Consider the following 23,915-nt stretch of genomic DNA (forward strand, 5'->3'; position numbering starts at 1 on the left):
AGAAAATAAGACACTTAGTGACTTTTTTGTCCTAATTCAATTCCAGTTGTTAAAGTATGTTGATAAAAATGTGTATCTTAAGTCCAGGAGTTCCCTTCACCAGCTTTCTCCGTTTGTAAACTCTGATTTTTTTTCTTATTCATTTTGCTTACAGTTGGAGTAAAATGTAAGTTCTATTTGACCGAAAACCTTTTTTTTGTCTGTTTGGTGTTTTCTAGGAAGGCTGCATGCAACTCATCCTGGGTTTGGCAAGCGTAGTAAATGGCCACGTAGACAATGCAGAGCATGCTAACTGCTAACCGCGCCCATGTTTGAGTGATCCTACAGGTTTGCTCTTTGTTTTATACTATACTTTTAATCTGTAAGTGCTCAGGGCTAGAAGTAGGGGTGTCAAAACATATACAAACCCTAGAAGATAAGAAGACTGTGCTTTCACTGTGGCTTATTTTGATGAAATTTTAGTGAGGTGGCAATGTATTCTCCTACGGGTGGTAGTCTGAGATCCAATGTGTAAAGCAGCATAGTGCCAATGGAAAAAGTACATTAATGTTGTTTCTGTAAATTGCGAATAGTGGAGATTCACTCCGAGTAACAAAAGGAACAGAACAGTTTTTTTACTTTAGGGTGCACTTCATGTAGGTTTGAAATCTTCAGTCACCTCACTGGGGCAATGTAACTGCTCCACTGTGTGCCATTCACTGTGAATTCTGTGAAAAGCTGAAGAGCATTTTACTAAGTGAACTATCGAACTGCACTGTGCTGAATGAACATAATGCAGTTTTGTGCTGTAGTGGAAGATGAGGCTATTTGCTAACTGAGTTATTTTTTGTTTGATTTTTGGCATTTTTTTTTTTCTTTCTCCTAGATTAACTCCATTTAAACACAAAGCTGGGGTTTAGTGAACATTTTGTTGAGGCAACACTTGGTTGCACAGAAATCAGTCAAGCTAAAACTGCAATGGGCTTTCCTCCTGGCAGAAGGGATTTCTCTGAAAGTACAGTTCACTCTACATCTAAGTTATTATTATCTTGCTGTCTCCCTTTCATTATGCCGTTGTTCTTGGGAGCCAGAGATTTTGTAAGTTATAAGGACGTTGCCAAGTGTGTGGGTGGAGAAAGGTGTTGACATGATTTCAATGGAGTTAGATTCCAGCATTATAACAGCAGGGTAATGAACCATACAGAGAATAGACTTTCCTAGGCTGCCCTTAAAATAAGTTCAGTTATGAATTTAATGTTGTAAATGGCTATTTAATGGCTTTTTTTGAAACAATTGTTTCATATCATTTTTTAAATAGACGTTTTCCTGTGTAAAGGGTAAAAATGGTCTGTTATTTTTTGCTCTGTCTTCTAGCCATTGTTTCTAATGAAACTCTTCTTAGTTTAGTGGAAAATGGGGAATTCAGAAAGCCAATACAGTCTTCAGGGATCAAAAAGTCATGCTGCTGCTACAGCTGGTGCCAAGCAGAAGCCTTGCTCTCTGAAAATTCGCAGCATTCATGCTAAAGATGAAAAGTCTTGCTCTGTGCATGGATGGGGACATACCAGCAGTGGCTCAAACTACAAATCAAGGTCCCTTGCCAGAAGCTGCCTTTCACACTTCAAGAGTAGTCAGCCTTATTCATCCAGACTTAGTGACACTGTGATGAAGGTCCCCAAAAGCAATGCCCATGCCAAACACAGGACAAATGCCTCAGGGGACTACTGCCAAGGAAATAATGCAATGTTTTTGCCGGAGAATGGTTTCCACTATATTGACCTTCAAGCTGGAAGTAATCATGCTGCCTCTCGAGAATGCAATGGCCACATTTTAAATTGCTATGGAAAGAATGAGAGTCTTGCATCAACCTCCCCATCAGAGGACAGGAAGAGTCCAAAAGTTCTCATTAAAACACTGGGGAAACTGGACGGGTGCCTGAGGGTTGAGTTCCACAACAGCAACAACAGCAAGGTACCGACAGAGGAGTCCAGTGGACCAGTGCAGTTGCTGAGGTATTCACCTGCCTTGGAATCTAAGCCAAATAACCTGCTGGACGTCAGGAGGAACTCCAGTGCAGACTGTTCTTCAAGCCATCGTCTGTCACCTACTGATTCAAGGCTTCGATCTAGTAAAGGAAGCTCCCTCAGCTCCGAGTCTTCATGGTATGACTCTCTCTGGGGCAATGCTGGGGACATTAATGAGCTGGATGGTTCATATTTGACCAGGAGCACTCCGGATACAAGCATTCGAGCCAGTTTCCCAGCAAGCGAAAACAAGAAGTCCTTCAACCAAAGTTCATCTCTTTCCTCACTTCGAGATCTCTATAAGGATACAAATTTGGAAAGCACTCCTCCACCTGGGATCAGGCTGTCTGATGAGTATATTGGCACTCCTGGTAGCCTGAGCAACCGTGTCTCATTTGCCTCAGACATTGATGTTCCCTCCAGGGTAGAGCAGGGAAGTCCTGCACGTTACACCTCCTACACACTCCCATGCAGGAAGTCTAAGCCTCTCAGTGAAGATGCATCCAAGAAGGATACATTAAAAAACCGAATGCGACGCATCAGTGACTGGACAGGAAGTCTGTCAAGGAAGAAAAGGAAGCTGCAGGTATGTACAAACCCCAGTCTAAGTGTCTGAAAATTGGTTTGTAGATTCCTCTTATAAGCATAGTGATTGCATCATGTTTGTCTTTCTTGCAGGATAATTACTTGCTTATCTCTTTTAGTACTTTACGGAATTCTGAAAAGTACTGCATCCCTGGTGCTGTCTGAAATGTCAACAGCAAGAAAAGATATATGTTTCTGTGTGCAATTTTCCCTTCTTAAGTTAACTCCAATCTTTGCAGCCTAATGTCTCAGTGAATTTGCTTTTGAAATCATTGCATTACTTAAAAAGTGACTTGGAGTTTTTAAGACTTCTTTTTGTTTCAACTATGAAAATATAACGCTATATATATGTGCTATGAATCAGCATACATTGTCTAAAGAGTGTAGAAGGAGTAGTAGAAAGAGGACATTGTAACTATCTTTGCAGATATTCTCTGTCTGTGTTACTGGCTTCACCACTCACTGTGATTTCACTATTGGTCTGTCTCTAGCAAGGCAAGCAACTGTATTGACCAGAGCTGCTGGTTCTGCCTCCACCTCCTCTGAAGACATTGCATGGAGCAACCTTCTCCTCCCTGTGTGTCAGCTTAGTTAGCCACATGGAAAAGCTTGAGTTGCCATCTGGCTCACTGGGAGATGGTAGTGTGAAGAAGGAGATGGGAAGAGGGCAAGAGGGAGAGAAAGGATGTTTCCTAGAAGAATTTAAGACTAATCCCATTAATAGGACTTTAGAATGCCTCTGGTCAGGAATGAAATTCTCATCTCTAGCTGTAGGCCCCACAGTTGGGCTCTTTAAATACCAGACTGTGCCTGGACTCTGCACATGAGTTTGCAAGCTGAAATGGAGGGCACAGACCTATTTTCGTTTTGGTTTGGACTTTTATTTTTTTTATTTTATTTAATCTTCCCTAGTGTTTCTCATACAGGAACAGTGACTGTGCTTCCCTAAATGAAGGGTGCTCCCTTTCAGCAACGTTGAGGAGGTTCTGGCCACTTCAGAGGTTAGCAGAGAGTGAAGGGAACACCCACTTAGGCAGCAGCTAAGCAGTAGCCTATACATGCTTTATGGGGCATGTAGGGCAAACACTGTCTCCTGTGCTGGAAATTCAGACAAATATTGTGCTTAACAAGCATCTGTCATTGCAATGTAAAACTCTATCAGACTCTTAGGCTCAGAAATGAGGTTTGCCAATGTGGATCCTAGGTAGCAGCTACAGAACTGGGAAATGAAAATGAAAGCCGTTTATTTGGATCACTTCTTTTATGAGTTGCTCCTCATGTGTTTTATCAGATGCTATCTTTTCACCTTCTTACTCAGCTGTGAAAGAGAAGGCAGAAAAAACTGGAATCACGGAGGAGCCTCAGTGCTGTTTTCCAGAATTCTTCACTGGTTTCAACATCTCTAGCGGTTCTGGATTTTACTGCCAGGCTTTACATATGATTTCTGCATCCCAGACCTTTGCCATGTATTACTTAGTTATGACATTTTCAGAACGGTATTTGTGGTGTGCGATTCATAGCTGTTTTGAATTCACTGTGCAGTGAACTGGCTTCAGACACAGCAAGGAAGTTTGGCTGGCGAGATTACATCAAACTTGAATCAGATTCTGGTAGAGGGAGAGCAGCCCTAGCTCCAAAAATGGTGGTTTCTTAGAAAAAGGCATAGGAAATGGTTAGTCACTGATTTTAATCAGACAAGTATCCAGCAACAGGAAGGACAAGAGGGAAGTAGTGAATGTTTATAGTTTTGCAGTTCCTTGTGAGGCTTGGTTGGTTCCTTTCCATCTTGCATGCTTTGAGTAAACTGCTGTCTCTTCAGGGGTTTGCTGTGTTGTAGTTTGGTAATGATGATACTCTCACTAGGCCCTTTGGCTTAAAAATGCAGAAATATCATGAGTGGTTATGATCTGTTAGATGGTTAGTCCTGTTTGCAGGACTGTTCATCTCAGCAACTGTAGTCTCTGTGCCTTGCTCTGAACATTGTGTCCCTTCATCGTTACATTACTAAGAACTGAATATGAGTCACTTGGGCTGGTAAAAGCTGGAATATTTCCCTGTAAGTGGGCCTAAGTGGTGGTGCTGGCTGGGTGGATAGTCCCTCCAGCTGCCCCAGTGGAAACAAGTCAGCCAAACTGCCTGCTTCATGGGGATGCAGGACCAGGAAGCACAGGTTTGGGATATTGAGGCCAGACCCTTGACTCTAGAAAGGCAGTGGAATTTAATCCTCTTTGTGAATGAATTGCAGCTTAAACACAGGTAGACTTTTCCCCATCTCGAAGGCTCTTTCCAAACCCTCTTACTCTGATGCTTGCTAACTGGCAGAGTAATTGTAGTCCCAGCCAGTTTCTTTCTGATGTCAGTATTGCCTGTGACATTAGTTATTTTTCCCTATTAATTAATCTGTTAAAATTTATTTAAGGGGAGAAATTATATCTTTATTTGCCCCAAATTTAGGGGGCTATGCAGACTCTCCTTGGTCTCCTGTGCTAAGATAGAAAGTCTGTTTCCTTTTCCTTCTGGCACCCTTCCTCTGCACCTGTTTTCAATCATCCATAAACAGATTTGTGTATGGGATATTCCAGAGGAGTCCTTGGCTGTGCCCTGTCCACTTACTTGAATGTTTCCTTATGTCCGACTTGATCTGATATATCCTGGAATTCATAGAATCATAGAATCAGCTGGGTTGGAAAAGACCTCCAAGATCAACAAGCCCCACCCTTGATCCAACACCGCCGTGGTTACTAGACCATGGCACTAAGTGCCATGTCCAGTCCCATTTTAAAAACCTGCAGGTGCAGTGAATCCACCACTACCCTGGGCAGCCCATTCCAATACCTGATTACCCTCTCTGTAAAAAATTTCTTCCTAATATCCAACCTAAACCTCCCCTGGCAGAGCTTAAGACTGTGCCCTCTTGTCCTACTGCTGGTTGCCTGGGAGAAGAGACCAACCCCCACCTGGCTACAACCTCCTTTCAGGTAGTTGTAGAGAGTGATGAGGTCTCCCCTGAGCCTCCTCTTCTGCAGACTAAACAACCCCAGCTCCCTCAGCCTCTCCTCACAGGGACCTGTGCTCGAGTCCCTTCACCAGCCTTGTTGCCCTTCTCTGGACCTGCTCCAGCACCTCAATATCATTCCTGAACTGAGGGGCCCAGAACTGGACACAGTACTCCAGGTGTGGCCTCACCAGTGCTGAGTACAGGGGAAGAATCACTTCCCATTGAGCTTGCCTTTCTAATAATGGTCTTGCATAAAGACTTGCAGTTCATTCTGTTCCATGACCCAGGTTTTATTGCATGAAGGTCTCCTAAAGTGTTGCCTCAATGCATCATGGATACTCTACTGAAGAACATGTCCTCATTTAGTTTAATCCACGCTGAAGTGGCATTGGAATGATGCTATATCACAATACACTATGTGTGAGCTGCAAGGTGTATGTGATGCATGTGAGACTTGTGGACAGAATTTAGGCAGACTTGCTGCACAGTTAGATACTGCTATAGGTGGTGGTGTAAACTCAGTATGTAACTCTATAACATGGAGAAAATTAGCAAATTCTGTGTAAAATGGAAATCCAGCCACCAGAAACAGCTACTGAAGAAAGTTCTTCAATGAACTCAAATAGCCTCTTTATAGGAGTCATATCTGAAATTTTATGACTTTATAAGCCAGAGCCCTTAAGTGGTATAAAGAGAATGTAAAAGAAAAACACATTGAGTCAACCTCTTTATTTGACTTGAAAACTGGTATTAGATTCTCCTTTTAGCTTGGATCCTAAGAAATGTAGCAGGCTGCATTGTTTCCTATGCTGTTCTTTACAGATAATTATTACATGCGTCACTTTGTCTAATTGGTATCTTAGCCCCTTTAACTTTTGTATTATCTATAACTATTCCAGAGTATATCTCAAACATTGAGAGATCTCCTTAAATACAGTTAAGCAGAAACAGTGGTAGTTTTCTATCATCATTAGATGCAACAGAGGGAAAATGGGCAAAAAGTTGCCTGACAGGAAAACCACCAGGAGCAGCAACTTGGGTCAAACCTTTTCAGCGGTGACAGATACTGCTACAGTGACAGCCTCCCCAGGAACCAACAGAGACTGCCTGACTCAGTTCTTTAAGAAAAGAAAAATACAAGTGGTGTTGTCATGGTGAAGTGGATTCGTTTTGGATCCTTTGTCCATTTGCTTCCTCATTTCTACACTTTCTGTGTGTGTGGAGAAAACATAGGCTGTGGATAGTGGCTGTTCATGGGCAGGTTGTATCCCACCCTTTTCATTAATGTTTGTTGTTCCAGCGGTGGGTCTTCACAGCAGACACCTTCTTATGTATGTGTCTTGTGTTGTCTCTCTTACTGGTGCTTTGGGACTGAAAGAAATACATATTCTTAATAAGCTGCATGCTAATGTTTTCTAGGGGACACTAGCATTTCCTGGAGAGTAGTCAAACAATTAAAATGCAGGAATTTGGCACACAAGTACAGTGACAGTAATTAAAACAAGGGTGGAGAAAGCTGTCAGTTTCTGACTGAACTGCAGATGGCCAGTGCAGTTGTATAATCCATGTTCTACAGTCACTTTGTGGCATTAATGCATTACATGCAGGATTATTTCCTGGTTTGCCACTCCCTGTGTCTATTTTCCTCCCTTTGCTATACAAAAAACAGCTAAACCATTGATGTTTAGAGAGTTACTCCTGGAGAACACTGGTTAGCACTCTGAAATAAGATTTGAGGAAGATGCTCCACTATCAGGAGAACTGGATCCTCATCACCAGACAGTGATCTGAAAGGCCAGACTTAAAGTTCAATGCACTGTAAGGGAACATGGGTTTCAGTTCAAACTGGCTTTTGTGAGGCCACAGCTAGCAGTGTCCTGCTGCTTTAGAAGCGGCTTGTCTGGCATTGCTTGGGAGGGCGTGCAATCCCACTGTTGTTCTTGGCCATGTGCTGGAGGTCCTGATGCTATCAAAACACAGCACAGCTTTTCCGCTTCAGTTTTGAAGAACATCAAGTAAGAAGCAAAAGAACAAAAAAGTAGTTGCTTTCAAAGCTGCTGGTGAGAACAGCTCACAGGAGACCGATGTTTATTTACTTTGTTCATGTACAGTAGTCTATGAGCAACAAAATGCTTTTAGAGAAGCAGTCTAAACTTGAAAGTATAATAGCTTTATTATTCCTGAGGGTAATAGCTTCACTTCTTGAATCATTTATAGCCATCTCTTCTTTTCTCTTCCCTCATACTTTTACTGGAAAAGGCAACGTGTTTTATTTTCTTGTGTCTTGGTTGCTTTTAAATTGCATTGGCAACACTTGAGTTTTGAAGACAATAAATGGCTTCTTAGGATGGATGGTGTTGTTCTTGACAGTGAAGTTAGTCCAAGGAGCTCTGTCTTGGGTAGTACAAAAATCCTTGTCCATCACTGGATCCTGGGAGAGTGGGGAGCAGTCAGCATATCGCTGGGAAAGGCTTAAGAAAGAAAAGGTCCAGTCTGGCAACAAGGTCCCATGTTGACAAGCAGTGGCAAGAAAACGATATCAGGCCTGAGTATTCCAAGTAAAATTGGCCAGCCCTTTCAATCCAAGAGATGAAGTTGCACAGTGCAGTAGGAGAAAGGCCCGTCAGTGCTTGATGAGATGATCAAGCTCTCAGGGGTTTTCCAGCAAGTCAGAAAATACACACCTCTGCAGTCTGGAGACTGGATCCATGCCAGTCAGCAATTGTACCTTTCTATTTTTAAGTCACATATTCTATTAGATTAGATTTTAGTCAATTGATCAATACTAACAATCTTAAAATATTCTCAACTTTTGACCTTTTTTTTGTTGGCTAAGCACAGCTTATATGACAAATAGAAAATGGAGATAAAATCAGCCTTGCTGTGCTGAAGCTAAATCTAGCCACCTTGCACAAATAGGATAGCACCAAAGTATTGAAAACCCTACAATAATAAAAAATCTATTGTGACACTGTTCCTATTTGGACTCAAACAAGCATGTAAGTGGTGATGCCTGGGTTTCAGATGGTGGATATACTTGTCTCCTAAAATACCTCAAGTTTCAGCCAGTAGAAGCCACAGTAGTCACTAATGAAATTTGAGATTATTCACAGGTGTAAGAATTTCCAAATTGCTCAGACTTAGTAGTTGGGTTTTAATGGGGTTCTGCTGAAAAAATTGTGAATGGTGGCACTGGTGGTGTCAGTGGCTGCTGAGGCAAAGCCTATAATGTAATGGTGAAAAGAGGTGGGCCTTGATGAAGGAACTGGAAGTGGCTATTCATGAAACAAGTTTAATTGCCAAATGAGATGTGTCTTTGATTGTAGCTCTGCTGACTGATCACTGATAAATTCCTTTTATGCACAGGAGCCAAAGTGTAGAGATGGGAGTGAATACTTAGACAGCAGAACGGACAACTTCAGTACGGACACGCTGGCACCATCACAGCTCTCCAGCTTGCTGTGGTCACCTGGCTCCAGCCATGTCCTGTCCCAGAGAAGCGAGTCCACCAATGCAGTCAGTAGTGATGCCTTGAGGCAGAACATTTATGAAAACTTCATGCGGGAGCTGGAGATGAGCAGGATGAACTTGGAGAATACCGAGACCTCATCAGAAACAGAAGACTCCAGTGGCGAGTCCCTCAGCTCCTTGGAGCAGCTGGATTTGTTGTATGAGAAAGAGCAAGGAGTGGTGCGCAAGGCAGGGTGGCTGTTCTTCAAACCCTTGGTGACCCTGCAGAAGGAGAAAAAGCTGGAGCTGATCACACGGCGGAAGTGGAAGCAGTACTGGGTCACACTCAAAGGTAAACCACCATGTTTATCATTCAGCTTGGCAGCAGCAGTTCTTTCCGTCATGTCTCAGGAGCCTTTCATGCATGCTGGCTTCTGTTAGCAGGTTTAGGGGGATCAGAAAATCATACCTACCTTTACAAGGTCTACCCACCACTTAAAGTGGAGCATGTGCCTAAGCAGCCCACTGAATTGAGGTGATGCTCAATGTTTTTAGTATTGCACATGCAGCCTTGTGTTTCATACCATAGTGGGAGGTTTTTTTTTCTGATTTCCCAGTTTGTGTATTCATGCAGAACTGGGGATTTAGAAGATCCTTTTGGATGTTTGAAGGTCAAAGACCAAACTGAACCAAAGCTGGGGAAAATACCATAGTTACACCTCTGTCTTGGAGGGACTCAAAACATAAGGGTCAGGAGAGGTCACTGGTGCCCAGTTCCCTGTCACAGACACACAGTTCCTTAGGTTCTTCTATTAAGTTTATTTAAAAGTAGGTTAGGTTAATATAAAAAGTTTAATTTATTTCCAGTGCTTTAGGTGGCAGTACAATGAAGAGGTGAACCCCACATGCCAAAACATTTACACAAAAAAGTATGTGGTTCAGGGCAGAGGAGACTGAAGCAGCAGCAGCACAGCAAGGCCTGTGGTGCCCAAGGCATAGTTGCCATGGACCATTCCCAGGACTTGCCAGTCTCCCTCCTTTCCCAGGATGGTCTTTCACCTTGCCTGCTCCCTGCAATACCAACCCCTTCTGGCTTTTAGCGTGCCCAGCTTCCCATCTCTCACAGCTACTGCTGCTGTGAAACAGCCTCGTGGGAAGGCAATTCACTAAAAGGGGTGGCTGCAGATGTGATTGTGCTCAGCACTGCTCTCTCCATGTATATTGATGGCTCAGAGTGTGCTGCAAGAAGTGTATGGATGTCAGGAAGTGTGAGAAGGAAATAACATCTATTGTGGGAAGAGTGACTTCATAGGCCTTTTTTTTGGAATTGCATCCAGAGGATTTGCCTTTCAGTAAATATAATGCTAAGTTAATGAGTAGGGAAATGATCAAACTTAATAATTTCCTAGCATATATGGGACTAGAGGAGAGAAAATAACAACTTTCCCACAGGTTGCCCTTTTCAAAATTCTCTGTGGGTGTAGACCTGAAGAAAAATGAACAGCAAACATCAAGTTCTGGTAATGTTGTCCTTGACAGTGCTGATTTAAAAGAAGCAAACTCACTAGAATGAGGCAATTCTGCCTAATAATTCGGAGACTTGTTATCAAGGAATCAAAATGTAGGCAGTCTTAATAGTTTAAATCACTTACCGTGATCATCAGATAGCATGATTCATGCTTACAAGAAGTGTATACAAAGGGAAAAACAGTATCTGAATTCCACCCTCTTATTGTGTGTATTTGTGTTACCGAGTATGAATATGAGTTTGATCTGCCTCTTCTAAAATTCAGTTAGTTTCTAAACAATCCTATCAAAACTCTAAACTGAAGTACATTATATAGTAGTAGTTCATGTATTTCTGGAATAATGAGGCTTTGGCAAGGAATTTAGGTGCTTCACGTTCATTTTTTTGCTATAAAATTGGCTTATTGGTGACCTTGAACAAGTTACATCCCTTCTTGCTAACTGAGTTTCTGCAGCTACAGAAGAGGAATAATTCTTTGTAGAAACCTTCATTAACTTCTAACATTATAAGTTAATATATAAGTTAGATACAATGCTTTTTACTTTGATGGTTGATATGGCTGCATTTATGGTGCAGAGTTTCTTCCACTTTGTTAGCTGTTTTAAATATGCATTCCTCATTTCCTTGATCTCTTACCTTTATTGTCTTGTGGAGACTTCTGATGCCAAAATAAACTTGCATGTCTGGATATCAAGGCATAGTTCTGTTTTCGTAATATGCTATATCAAGATCAAGGCGCTTGCTTTGGTTCTCCTTGTACGAGGTTTTGAATAAATCTGTATTTAATTTGTTCTTGAAGTTTAAATAGCCAAGATATTTTAAAGTGTGACTTAAAATGGCCACATATGCAAATGGAGAACAGCATGTTTCTTTGCAGTCTCTTGAGATGTGTTTAATTATAAATATGTAGAAGGCTTACAACCATCTGGTTACCTGCTAGACTTCAAAGTATGCATGTCCTGAGGCCTCTGCTCTACTTTGAGGGCCACCAAGACCTGAGCTCGAATGGTAATCCTGTACCAAGAAGAACTCTCTTTTCCATCTGTCCTGTCTAATTAGCTTATTTTAACGAGGGAAATTGCTTTCCCATTGCCCTCTCCCTTCAGTTCAAGTTTTGATTAAAATGCTTGGACAATAATCAGTCCCAGTGGGTCTAACAGAGCTTATGAAGCTAGCTGCTTCCAGAGATCACTTCACTTGACCTGAAGCTATACTTGGGGTGCCATACACTTGAACATACATGCATATCCTTCAAAACGTTTTATTTATGTTCATGTAAACTATCAGGATAAAATATGACTTATCTTCAATTATAGCAAGTAGAGGAAATATAGGAGTTTAAAATAGAACTTAATATGCAGTTTCCTGAAATGTAGAAGTGGCTTTACATTCCTGCTGCTGCTGCTGAATACAAGAGGAGACTTGGTTTTGTTGCTTTAGTTTGCCCTGTTATGTTCAAGTGATTACAGAAGTGCTGTGCCTGATATGCAGTGTAACAAACCATGTCCTTCTTTTCCAGCTGCAGAGATCTTCAAGTGTTTCAGTATCATAAAGAAGGTTAAGTGAGGGATGGCAAGGGAAAAGGATAGGACCAAATCTATAGGATTTGTTCTTACCCAAGATATTCTGCCAGACACTTTGGACAGTAATAGGAAAAGGTGCACTTATGTAGTATAGAGACATTTCTGTTTGTTGGATTCCTTCGTTTGAAAACTTTTCAGTCAACAGATGATTTAATCAGTAACATCTGATATGTGTTTCCCTTTCTCTTGTAACTCTTGTGCTTTCATTGACACTGGAGAATGTGATGAAATCCCTCTGATGGATCTCACTTTTCGTACACTTTGGATTTGGATTGTATGAAGACCAGTGTATTCCACCTCATAACTTTTCACAGCAAATGTGTCCCATGGACTGTAGTAGGCCCAGCTTTCCCCCTTATCAGACAGAAGAATCAAAACTCCCCTTGATTTTGGTTCTGATTTTACCTTAGAGGAAGCTCCTCTCAAATTTACATGACTTTGGATGATGTGTCTGGGATTTTTAATGCAGTATTAAGTCTAAATGTTAAAAAATTATTAAAATAAAGGTTGAACTCTGCTTTTACCTAACTAGTTTAAGAGCACCCACCAAGGAAACATTTCTGTTTTTCAGGTTTAGCTGTGTTCCCTTGATACGTATTTCCTAGGCATATTTGCATGTGCATAAACACAAACAGTGTGTCACATAGAGAAAAAACAGCAGCCCTAAAATCAGCGAGTCAACTCGAAATCTCAGTTTTGGTGCTGCCCTGTGTTGTGTTGCCTTTTTGATTTAAAGGAAAAACAACAAAAATGGGGCTGGAGAGATGACAATGCTGTAGCCCTAGCAAACTCAGTCCTTGTATTGGTTGAATTTCAAGCCGTCTACTGGATACGTATAGGGCTTGCAGCAGTAACATATTCGTGGATTACTACTGATCATTTAATCTGACTTGCTATGTAATGCAACCATAGGTCTTCTCTAAATTCATTCCTGAATTTGAGCATATCTTTTGGAAAAAGCTTGCCTTGCTGGAGAATCTACCATTAGCTTCAGATTTTTCAAACTGCTTAGGTTATCCTCCATTTTCAAAATGTTTTTGTAGTACCCATCTGGTCTTACTTCTTCAAGGTTAAACATTCAGGTGTAGTATAGAATTTACCTTCTAAATTTAAAAAAGCACCAAACCCTCTGCTGTTAAACTGCTCTTTCATTTCACGAGGGTGAAGTGAGGGTTACTTATTTTCTCTGAATGTGCAGGGAAATCAGTTTAGCCTAAGAAATTCTTGAGAAATCTAGTTTATAACTAGATTATTTTCATAGAATCATAGAATAGTTTGGTTTGGAAGGGATTTTAGAGATCATTTAATTCCAAACTCCCTGCCATGGGCAGGGACACCTTCCACTGGACTAACAGTGCTCAAAGCCCCATCCAACCTGGCCTTGAACACTTCCAGGGATGGAGCATCTCTGGGCATCCTGTTCCAATGCCTCACCGACCCACATAATTTCTTCCTAATATCAAAACTAAACCTACCTTCTTTCAGTGTAAAAAGACATAGCTGCATTGGCCAGGAATTGAACCCAGGCCTCCTGCATGGCAGGCAAGAATTCTGCCACTGAACCACCAACACTGGTGTATTGTATTTGTATTTTAGTAATAATTATAGTAATTGTATTTTATAATAATAATAATAATAATAATAATACAATAATTCTAATTGTATTTTAGAAGTGGAGTTCAGTCTGTGACTCCTTGAGCAGACAAATTGGTGCGTCTCAGAGGACAGTGGATTATAACATGAGGCAGTAAGGAAAGGCTGATGGGAATAAAGACAACGGGCCCTTCTTTAGCCAACTTCACTGCCAAAGGCAACATGGCACTGTAGTCATACTGCTGTGGGCAGGGATCAGGTCTCTTCTGCTGTCCTCCAGAAGTAATTGTTACTTGGGGATTGTCATCATCAAGGATGAAGTTTATTTTCTGAATGCAAGTTTCATACCTTAGATACTACATTATTTACAAGACTGAACATGCTCAAACTCAGCCCCTTTAAACTGTTTTAAGTTATTCAGAATTGTCTTAGTCTCCACTTTGCAGTTTAAATTTGAGAAGTTTATTCACTAAGCATGTTGTATGAAGACAAAAGATTCTGCAAATCATTTAAACAAATACAAAGATTTCTTAAATGGCTGTTTTGAGAGAGTTGGTTCAATTTAATAAACAAATACAAAAGCCAGTTTAAATAAGCAGAAGTTAATCTCTTCTACATGCCTTTACTTTTTAATAGGCTGAGCTTAATGATAGAATAACAGAATATTTCCTTTCTCTGAAGGGTGTCTTAATTCACAAAAATATTAATATAATAGAGCTCAAATGGGAGATCCAGAACTTACTTTCTCCTTATGTTTTTTTGTCCCTCTGAACTGCAAAGGTTGTACTCTACTGTTTTATGAGACCTATGGAAGGAACTCAATGGAGCAGAGCAGTTTGCCTCGGTACGCCCTGTTTGCAGAAGACAGTATAGTTCAGTCTGTTCCAGAAGATCCCAAGAAAGAAAATGTGTTCTGTCTCAGCAATTCTTTTGGAGATGTCTACCTGTTTCAGGTAACAGGATGCATGCATAACTTTGTCGTTGTTTCTCTTTTAGGATATGTTTTTGAGTCTGCACATGCATGTGTATGATTACATATGCACACACACACACACACGCATTGTGCTTCTGCCTTTGACTTATAAATAATAGCATAATTACACTATTGTGCTATACTATTATAATATTAAGTGTATGTTTTGATTTCAGGTATGTGATATTAACACCAATCGGCTCAGTCAATAATGGTTCAGAAACAAAAGAAACAATGATCACAAATCTGCAAGACACTTTTGGTACCTGGTTGATCACAAGATTCTAGAAAATCACCTTTATTATAAAATTTTTTCACATCTATTAGCATTCCACCCTTACAGAATGGTGTGCTCAACCCCAAATCTGCTGGCCACAAAGAGAGTTTGCTTGAGCAAGATGCTCAAGAAAGAAGGCTAAAAATAATCTAAATATCTTGACTGCTTAAGTGCACCACTGGAAATGTTAATAAAGAACATTATTATGTGGAACTGCCTCCATAGAAACATGTTGATTCACAGGCACACTTGTACATATCTCCAGAGACACTTTGTGCAGATTGCATTCTCTTTACCTGGATGTCTTCTCTCCACTAACTTGACGTTTTTTAAGTAAGCATACCTCCCTTCAGACCTTACATGTAAAATCTTCTCTGTTGTGTGCTACTTGCAGAAGTGGAGGTTTATCTTTGAAATCTGGTAGGTTTTACTTTAATTATTTGGAGGGATGAAAGATGCAAGTCACATCTTTCCCACAGCTTATACAGCTCTGTTGTGCTTCTGGGGTATACAGACCGTGCAGGTCTAAGAAGCAGAAGCTGAAGTTTGGAGACAAGCTATGATGGAGTGCAGGAAAGCTTACACTTCCTTTATTTACACAGTTCTAAAGAAAGCCTTATTTCACTCAGTTAAGATAAAGTGTCTTAAGATAATGAGAACCCATCAAGCACTCCATATTCTAGAGCTGTTGGTTTTTTTCTCTTTCATGTTCTCATAATGCTGCACCATTGATTGGTTTCACAGGCAACAAGCCAGACAGATCTGGAAAACTGGGTTACTGCTATACATTCAGCCTGTGCTTCCCTTTTTGCGAAGAAGCTTGGGAAAGAGGACACTGTTAGGCTGCTAAAAAATCAAACCAAGAGTCTCTTCCAGAAGATCGACATGGATGGCAAAATGAAAAAGATGGCAGAGTTGCAGCTCTCAATTGTTAGTGATCCAAAAAACAGAAAGGCCATAGAGAATCAGGTACTGGAAATAATATTTTTATAGGAGCATAATTATCATTACTTCTTGCTTTGGGAACTGTTTCTGGTTTCTAGGCCTGAGAGTAATTGTCTTGGGGATAGCTGGCATGGTAGTTGTAATTATTGCCAGGTTTCTACAGCAATCCAGAACACTGCGGGAGGTAGGCTCCTCAAAGACCAATCTGTTTTATGACCACAAAGCTATTTCTTTTCTTTTCTGCAAATGAAAATGTAATTAATGTTCACTGCTTTATGATGTACTTAACTGTTAGTAATATATAGCTGTTACATTGCATACCACAGAATGTTCAGTATGTTCTGTGAATTTATTACTGAATTGCAGAAGAGACTGAAGTATAGGTACTTAGCAATATTATTCTGCACTTTAAGACAAGACATGAAGAGTACTTAGTCCTTCCTCCAACTTTATTTGGATAGTGGCAGACAAAACCACGTGCTTCCAGTTGAAATTTAGCCATGACTGATGATCACCTTATTGTCTGTACAGTGGTGAACAAACATGAAGCCTTACTCTGCTCTCACTGCTAGCGTGTGAACCAGGAACCTCTGCACTGATACCCTATGGAAGTATATCTTGCGGTGTTGATGTCTTGCCCATGTCCCCAGTTTTACAGGTAGCAACTGGCAAAAGATGTTTAATTAAACATGCTTAGCATTCAGGCAAAGACCTCACTACGCAGGGCCTCTTGTGCACTGAACATGTCTTAGTAGTTTAGCCTAAAGAAGTCTGTGAACTGAGCTTGCTGTATCCTTTATTTTATTAGGCCATTAAAAGAAGACATATGATAATATGAACTTATTGACTGGTCTTTGAGAGCCCATCCTTACCTGCCTTTCCAGTCAGAGTAACTCTTCCTCTGTCACTACTTTAGGCTGCACATTATGGCCCCTTAAGTAGCAACTGAAGTTTATTTCCTTTGAACCAATAGAGCATAATATTTTTGTTCGGTTAGTGAAACACTTGTAGTTTCAGAATCTGATGCTTATAATATTTAAAATTCTTACTGTACTGGTTTGAACTTGATGAAGAGCAAATTGACTGGTACTGATTTCACTGTCAAGCTCTTGTGGCACACTTCAGTCTGAAGCTATATGACCAGAGTTCAAATAATATGCAGTTTTGTGTAGGGATGGTGTAGATGTTCATAAGCCCTTTGAGTGCTCAGACATTCATAATTTATTTCCAGGTCACCTTATTTCATAGTCCAGAGCCATGTGAAGTGAATGGAGAAGGAAATAGTTAAGCATTCTTTTATTGGAGCAGGTTTTCAGACCTAGAAGAATATACAGATTTCTACAGATTACATGTTACAGCTTGTAACATGTAATGCACTGAGGAAAAATCCTGATGTATATTAACTTAATTTATCCCTTCCCCCATCATGCTACTAGTTGATTTGGAATCAGATGAAGAGTATTAACGATCTGTCTTAATATCTGCTAATTAGATGTTCTGTCCTTGAACAACTGCTGTTGTTTTCCAGCTTTGGAGGAAGTTGGCTTCATTCTGAAGAACTGAAATCCATCACTGGGTCTGCAGAATATTTATTTCTGTTAATCTTCTGTCTATGCCTGTCTCAGAATATTGAATGGGGGCAAACCACTGACACAAAGAATGAAATAGATCATTGCAAATATCCACTAGTTAGCAAAGAATAAATTTATGAGATTTTTCTCCATTCTTGATCTCTTTGATCTCTTTAAAATCTCTCCTTACAATTGCTGAAGTTTTGTTGGCAAAGTTGCTTCAGAGAGAAATCAAGAGATAATTGCATTTCCTAATCTTCTGATTTGTTGTCTCAGAGACTGACTTTTGCAAAGAAAAAAGAAAATCTTGATTTAATTAGTAACCTAGAATTCTTAGTATACTTAGTAAGCTAATGATATTGAGAAAACATTACACCTAAGGGAACAGTTTGCATATATGTAACTCAGTTATTTAGTAACTGTGGTTGTTTAGTTGTCTTTTGCCCATTTTGATTAAGAAGATGAATATAAATTCTGGGTTAGATTTTGTGTCAATTCGATGATGTTTTCAGTCATGTGGCAGTTATGATTCCTCCATTCTGAAGTACATAATATTGCGAATACTGCAGTTTATAAGCATTCTGTACTGGAAATTTTCACTAGAGATTTATTTTGGGAAGTCAGTGGAAATAGTGTGATTGACTTCAGGAGGATCGTGGTGGTTTTTAATGCAGAAAGATGAGACATAGTCTTAATTTATTTCCACTGGGAGATTATCTTGGAAATTCTGATTTCTATAGCCTTTCTCCTTTTCCTTCCTCTTCCTCAGAAAAGCAACCACCCAACCTCAGTTGGCTATTTTCTTTCACATCTGTATAGATTTAAAACCAATACTTCTCTGCTGAAGACTTAAAAATTTAATAAAAATAGGGCTTTACAAGCAGAAAAGACTTTTCTTGTTTCACAGTTACCATCATCTGAAAGGCAGTTTTACTAAGGAAACCTAGACTTCTAAAGTTGCTGCAGGTAGATATACTTATATGATTCTTTTTGGTGTTAAGTACATGGAATGGAGAAGCTCATCTTGTAAATCTGGTGAATTTGAAGGATATCAATTGATAAAACCTGTGCTGAGCAGAAGTGCAAACAAAAAAACTACCGGGAAAATGTTGTTTTTCTGGGGAAATCATAGTTTTAGAGACTTGATGCTATCAAACAGGTTGGGAAATGTCTTCAACCTTGTGGCTTACGTGAGGGATTCTCTCTATCAGGTTTTACTGGTCCAATAATAATAATAGACTTAGTTTAAGAGAAAATGGCAGCCCTTCCCATGGCTATGAGTCATGTTGGTCAGTTTAGAAGAGATCGGGGAAGCAAGCATCTGCAACAGCAATGTATGTACAGCAGCCACCACACTGGCAGTGTGGCTGGAAATCTCAAATCTGCACATACTACCTACAGGCACGTACATTTTTATTAGTATGTGAAATAAATATGTTGTGGGTGGTGGTATTCCCCCAGCGTGTAACTTCTCCCCTAAACCTAAGAGAATTAGGACAAAAGGTAACAAGTTTGAAAATCCCCTGGTGCCGAGATGAATTTCAAAGCCTGTCTTTAAAAAAATTTTAGTTTTCCTAGGTGTTTAACCTGCCAGAGACACCACAGTGTTTGCTGTGAAGTATGGAGTTCTGTAAAACTCGTAGGGAAGTTAGTGAAAGGGATTATTAGCATTTATTCAGAACTCTTTTAACAAAATATTGCACATTAAGACAAAAGTGGAGCTGCCTCTGCCTGTAGAATTGGTTTTAGTGGGATGGAAAATCTCACAATGAGGGTACTGTAGCCCTGGGTGTACTTCTTTTTGTACTTGGTAGATAAATCTTTCCTGTTATCTCACTTTAGAACAATAGTATGAATAATAGTTGCTTGAAAGCATCTGGAGTTTTCAGATTTTAATATGTTGGTATAATCGTGATTTCCAGGCTATTCAGGTGTTTCTGAAGTGATTCATATTTTCTGTGCACATGATACTTAACTTACTGATCAGGTGGGTTTTGAACATAGGTATTTACTTGCAGACACTGAGATGATGAGGTATAAATGAGAAGAACAGGCACATACTTGGAGACATTTTTTCCAGAAGTTTTCTTATGTGTCCTCCACATAAAAGTAGTTGCCATAAAAAAAATAAGGGGATCTGTAAGGTGGTGGTCTCTTTATTATGGGTAGTCATTAAATCCACTAGTACCTTTCTTCCCTTCCCTATAGTGGTCTTCAGCTTTTTACAAAGAGCATAACTTCATTACCTTTTTTTTTTCCAATTTACTTGACTCTTCCTCGTTTCTCTCACATTTGAAGGAAGATGATTGGAATGTGTCTGGGAATTTATTCTTCAGGCTCCACAAAGCCCAAATTTCATGTCTTAACTTTCTGTGAAGCATCAGATGAAAAATTGTCTGACATTGAGATGAAAATTCACAATAACAACACTCAAAGAGAATCTTTTCAGGAAACTAGCGCATGCCAGTATTGCCACATACAAATTCAATTTGAATTACAGTACACAGTAACTTTTTTTTTTCTTCTCTTAAACTAAAAAAAAAAAAAATTGTCTACACTTGTTAAAACAGATCTTCAGTTTGTGTGGTCTCTGAACTGGCTAAAAGCAGAGCTCTGCTTTCTGAGAGATTCAGTACAATTTCTTTTCAGGTATCACTCTTCAGTAAGGATGGTTCTTCCCTACATCATTAGCAAAATACTTCTCTTTACTAGTAGTAGTCTGGGAACAAAATGAGTAGGCAGTCAGAAAGTTAGGGACGTTCATCTCCAGTCTCCCTGCACTGCAATTACTGTTTTACAGATGAGTGAAATTCCATCTTTGTTTTGCAAAAATTTGCCATAAAATAATGAAAAATTATTAAACTATTACTGACCTTGGAGTTGGGTAGCATTATCTCATATGATGAAGCTGGTGGGGGAGAATGTGCAGAAAGGGCTGGAGGTCTGGACTTTGGGGAGGGGCAGCTGGGTAATAAAGTTCAGTGGCTTTCTTACTTATATCCCTAGCTATAGACATATATGTGGTACCACCAATTTCAATCAGATTATCGACAAGAATGTAAATTAGGTAGATGTGCATGCACTTTTGTGCTATCAGTGGTATTGGAATAAGATTTCCTCTGTCTGCTTTGGTTAGAAATTATGAAAATTTTGTCCTTCCAAAACAGCCAAAAAGATGGCATTTATTGGAAAAAAAGTCTTGTTATTTCAGGAAGATATCATAACTTTTTTTTAAGTCACCAGGTAGAATGAAGAACAAAGTATTTCTACTTGTACATCAGTGTTGCCGTACTCTATTATGTTGCCGTTTTTATTTCTTTGAACTGAAAGTTATGACAGTATCTCAGTGGCATTTTTAAAGTAATGGGATTTCTGGGAGAATGATGTTTTTGCTTCTTCCAGTTCTCTTTAGGAACTAATGACAATAAAAATCTGTTCCTTGTCCCCAGAAACCAAGTGACTCATTTTTCCAGATGGGTACAGTATGAATTGTGTCTGAGAACCAGGGACTGGAATGCAAAGAGTTTAGTGTTGTTTGTAATGTGGTTGAAAAGCTGTGCATATAAAACAGCAGCAGTTTCTTTTCAATCCATTGAGTTCCCTACATCAGCATGCAGAGACACTTTCCATCTGGAAATAAGATGTTGTGTAGGGAAAAATTTTGAATTTTTACTGCTATAGATAGTGAATTGTGTCAGCAAGGCAGTCATGTTTCTGCATGGTATAAGAACTTCTATTAAATAAAATCAGTTTTGAAGCACTTAGCTTCATTTAAGCACTGAGAGAAGGACCTCCTCTCTGTGCATCTCTTCTTTTGTGCTGCTTTAAATAGGTGCCAAGTGAAAAACCAGTGTGTTGTTATCAGATCAGCTGTCCAGGAAGTTTCTTCCGTCCTTCTTCTAGGTCCTTGAAGTATTGCTACATTGAGTTGATATGGTGTCATTTCTGGCACTGCTTTACATCATTTGCGTACTGGTTTGGGTTTTATCTCATTGAACTCTTTTTACTTTGTAGACAACGTGTTTGAAAATCAGACAGTTCTTCCTCAGCCCCCCAAAAAGATACTGTTTGCACTGTAGTGTACGAACAACAAGGAGCCAGGGACTGTGCCTGCCTTCACAGTGCCTGCCCTGTTGGCACTGCCTTCACTGGAACATTGAGGCCCTCCGTTTTGCAGTCTGCAAGCCCTAAAAATGTTCCAACTGAGGTGGTGGTGCCACTGTAAATGTCAGCTGCAGGGACAACTGTATAGTACATAGGAACTATGGATACTGTCACCTCTGGAAACCACTGGTCTTTCCCAAGCTCCCATTTTAAAGTTTACCTTTAGAAAACCTAGCAGGATTATTGAATTGTGAGAGACCTGTTTTCAAGCAACTTTCTTTAGCTCCTCTGTTTCATGATTTAAAATTTAATTAATTCGCAATTTTTTCTCAGTGTCTGAATAGATTTTTCACTAACCTGGAGGAGAATTGACTACTTCTGTTCTGAAAATGATCACTGCTGCTGAAGTACTGCCAAAAATACCATGCTGATGTTCCTTTGTGTGTTAACTCTTAATAACTCATTCCTGTACTAAATCTTTGATGCGAAAGCCCACCCCCTCACATAATTACTGTCTTGTCCCTACACCAGACTTCCTTGCTTAAGTTCTCCTGGAGTCCCAGGCTAAATAATTCTCAAGGCTTCCCACATTTTACTCCTTTCTACCACAGCTTCCTTTTTCTGTCTGCCTTACAGGATCCTATTAAGTTCAATACATTTATTTGGATGGCCTTTTCATGCCTTTCTTCCAAGCTTTTTCATACTGCCACTAAACCCATGAACCCTTGCTTAACATTTGCCTGGATTGAGAATGACATCCTCCCTTTCCTCTTGAAAAAGCCTTTAACGTTTTCACATTTCACGTGTGCTTGCTTGTTTTGGTGTACCTTATGTTTGCCCATATCTCTTATCTCTTTGCGGAATCACTTCATGCTGCTGTTAGCCTTTGTCACCCATTCCTGCTCCCACAGTTGTCTGCTGCATCCACGTTTTCCTTTTTGCTTTTGAGCAGATTTCAAAAGGGCCGTTTTTTCTATGCATGATGAAGTTAAGTCCTTGGGCCATCTTTTGGGCAGTCCTCCCACGTGGGGCAGAGATTTGCCTCACACAATAGCAGAATAAGGCTTGCAGCAGCTAGTCTGCAGGCTGTAAATTAACTTCATGGACCAGGTCATACTGTGCTTTGAAGTTGTTGCTTTTTTATTTGTGTGCTTCCCCCATTTTGTCTTCAAGAATATAAATCTTTAGGAAGAATTATCATAGTTTAAAAGGCTTAGACAAATAGCAGCTGGTATTGGTTCATGGTCTCCAATTGGTTCCAGACATCCCTGGTTTTGATAAGGCTACAGACAATCTCAGAAATTCCTTGCCTACAGCTTTTACTAATGCCATTAAATGTAACATTGTGATTACCAATGCTTTGGGAGCTGATTAACTAGTATCCTGCGTGGCTGATAAACACTGTAATTTAATAATTTCTTCAGCATGCCCTAATGTTGTACCCTACTCCTCCTTCTTTGATTATCTTTATTTTGAAATATAACTTAGAACAAGTCTTTAATGGGGATTTTGAAGAAGGCCTAAGAATCACAAGTATGCCTGTTTAGACTGTGCTCCATGGGGACAGGATGCTCCACTCTAGCAGTGCTCAGAACAAGCCTTGCTCTGTTCCTGAGGTATTAAAAGTCGACTTGGCACTGTACCCACAGCAGTCTCATCTCAAAGGGAAGGGCATCACCTGAGCTTGTTGCTTTTGGCTTTGTGAAAAGCTGACGACCATGTTTTATTCTCGCTGGGTGTTGACATAGAGAAAGAGCTCATCTCGCATTCTCCTTTTGGAGTTGTCACATGCATAAAGTACTGGAAGGCAGAAAAATGCTCTGTGGGGAGTGTCTGAGAGCACAAAGAAAGCAAAAAAAAAGGCAATGATCAAATAAACCTAAGGAAAAAAAAAAGATTATTCTTTCTGAAGTGCAGAGGATGCATGTTTCGAATGTCTCTGGTAAGACTAGATAAGGCATCTTTGTTATGAATATGTCTCTGTCCTTTCTCACTGGACTTCTGAGAATTGCTCTCATTATAAGCTTTTGTAAATTCCTTCTTTTTTCCTTTTAAGAGTAGTTCTTTGAAAGATTTTTTAAGTGTATTACAAATTTGCATTTATAGCTGAACAAAATGGAATATTGTCTTCCCTTTCTTCACCCTACCTGCCAAATAAGAACACCTCTTACTTCCAAAAGTATAGCCACAGCTGATGCCGCACTTTGTGAGCACATGCTCCTAGCTGGACTAGGCAGGGTCTCTATCAGTTGTAGCACAAACTTTAGCACTGTTTTGTTAACAGGGCCTTTTTCACCCTTTCATT

At 40.0% G+C, this 23,915-nt stretch overlaps 1 protein-coding gene and 1 non-coding gene across 4 annotated transcripts in view; one reads left to right on the plus strand and one right to left on the minus strand.

Annotated features, from left to right (window-relative positions):
* The first annotated feature begins 218 nt into the window (after window positions 1–218).
* Window positions 219–23,915, plus strand: part of TIAM2 (TIAM Rac1 associated GEF 2) — a 91,761-nt gene continuing 68,064 nt past the window's right edge. For 2 of the 3 annotated variants that reach the window (XM_064649213.1, XM_064649215.1), the window contains exons 1-5: window positions 219–327; window positions 1,387–2,589; window positions 8,953–9,388; window positions 14,521–14,693; window positions 15,735–15,959. In XM_064649213.1, the coding sequence (XP_064505283.1) occupies window positions 1,393–2,589; window positions 8,953–9,388; window positions 14,521–14,693; window positions 15,735–15,959 (2,031 nt within the window). In that variant the 5' untranslated portion in view covers window positions 219–327; window positions 1,387–1,392. Of the gene's footprint in view, window positions 328–1,384; window positions 2,590–8,952; window positions 9,389–14,520; window positions 14,694–15,734; window positions 15,960–23,915 lie in introns of those variants that run through there. The other variant, XM_064649214.1, reaches the window with a different exon arrangement.
* Window positions 13,649–13,719, minus strand: TRNAG-GCC (transfer RNA glycine (anticodon GCC)). The gene has a single exon. It is a non-coding gene; the product is annotated as a tRNA-Gly (tRNA).

This window comes from Pseudopipra pipra, chromosome 3 (genome assembly GCF_036250125.1).
Source record: "Pseudopipra pipra isolate bDixPip1 chromosome 3, bDixPip1.hap1, whole genome shotgun sequence".
In the NCBI taxonomy this organism is placed as follows: Eukaryota; Metazoa; Chordata; class Aves; order Passeriformes; family Pipridae; genus Pseudopipra; species Pseudopipra pipra.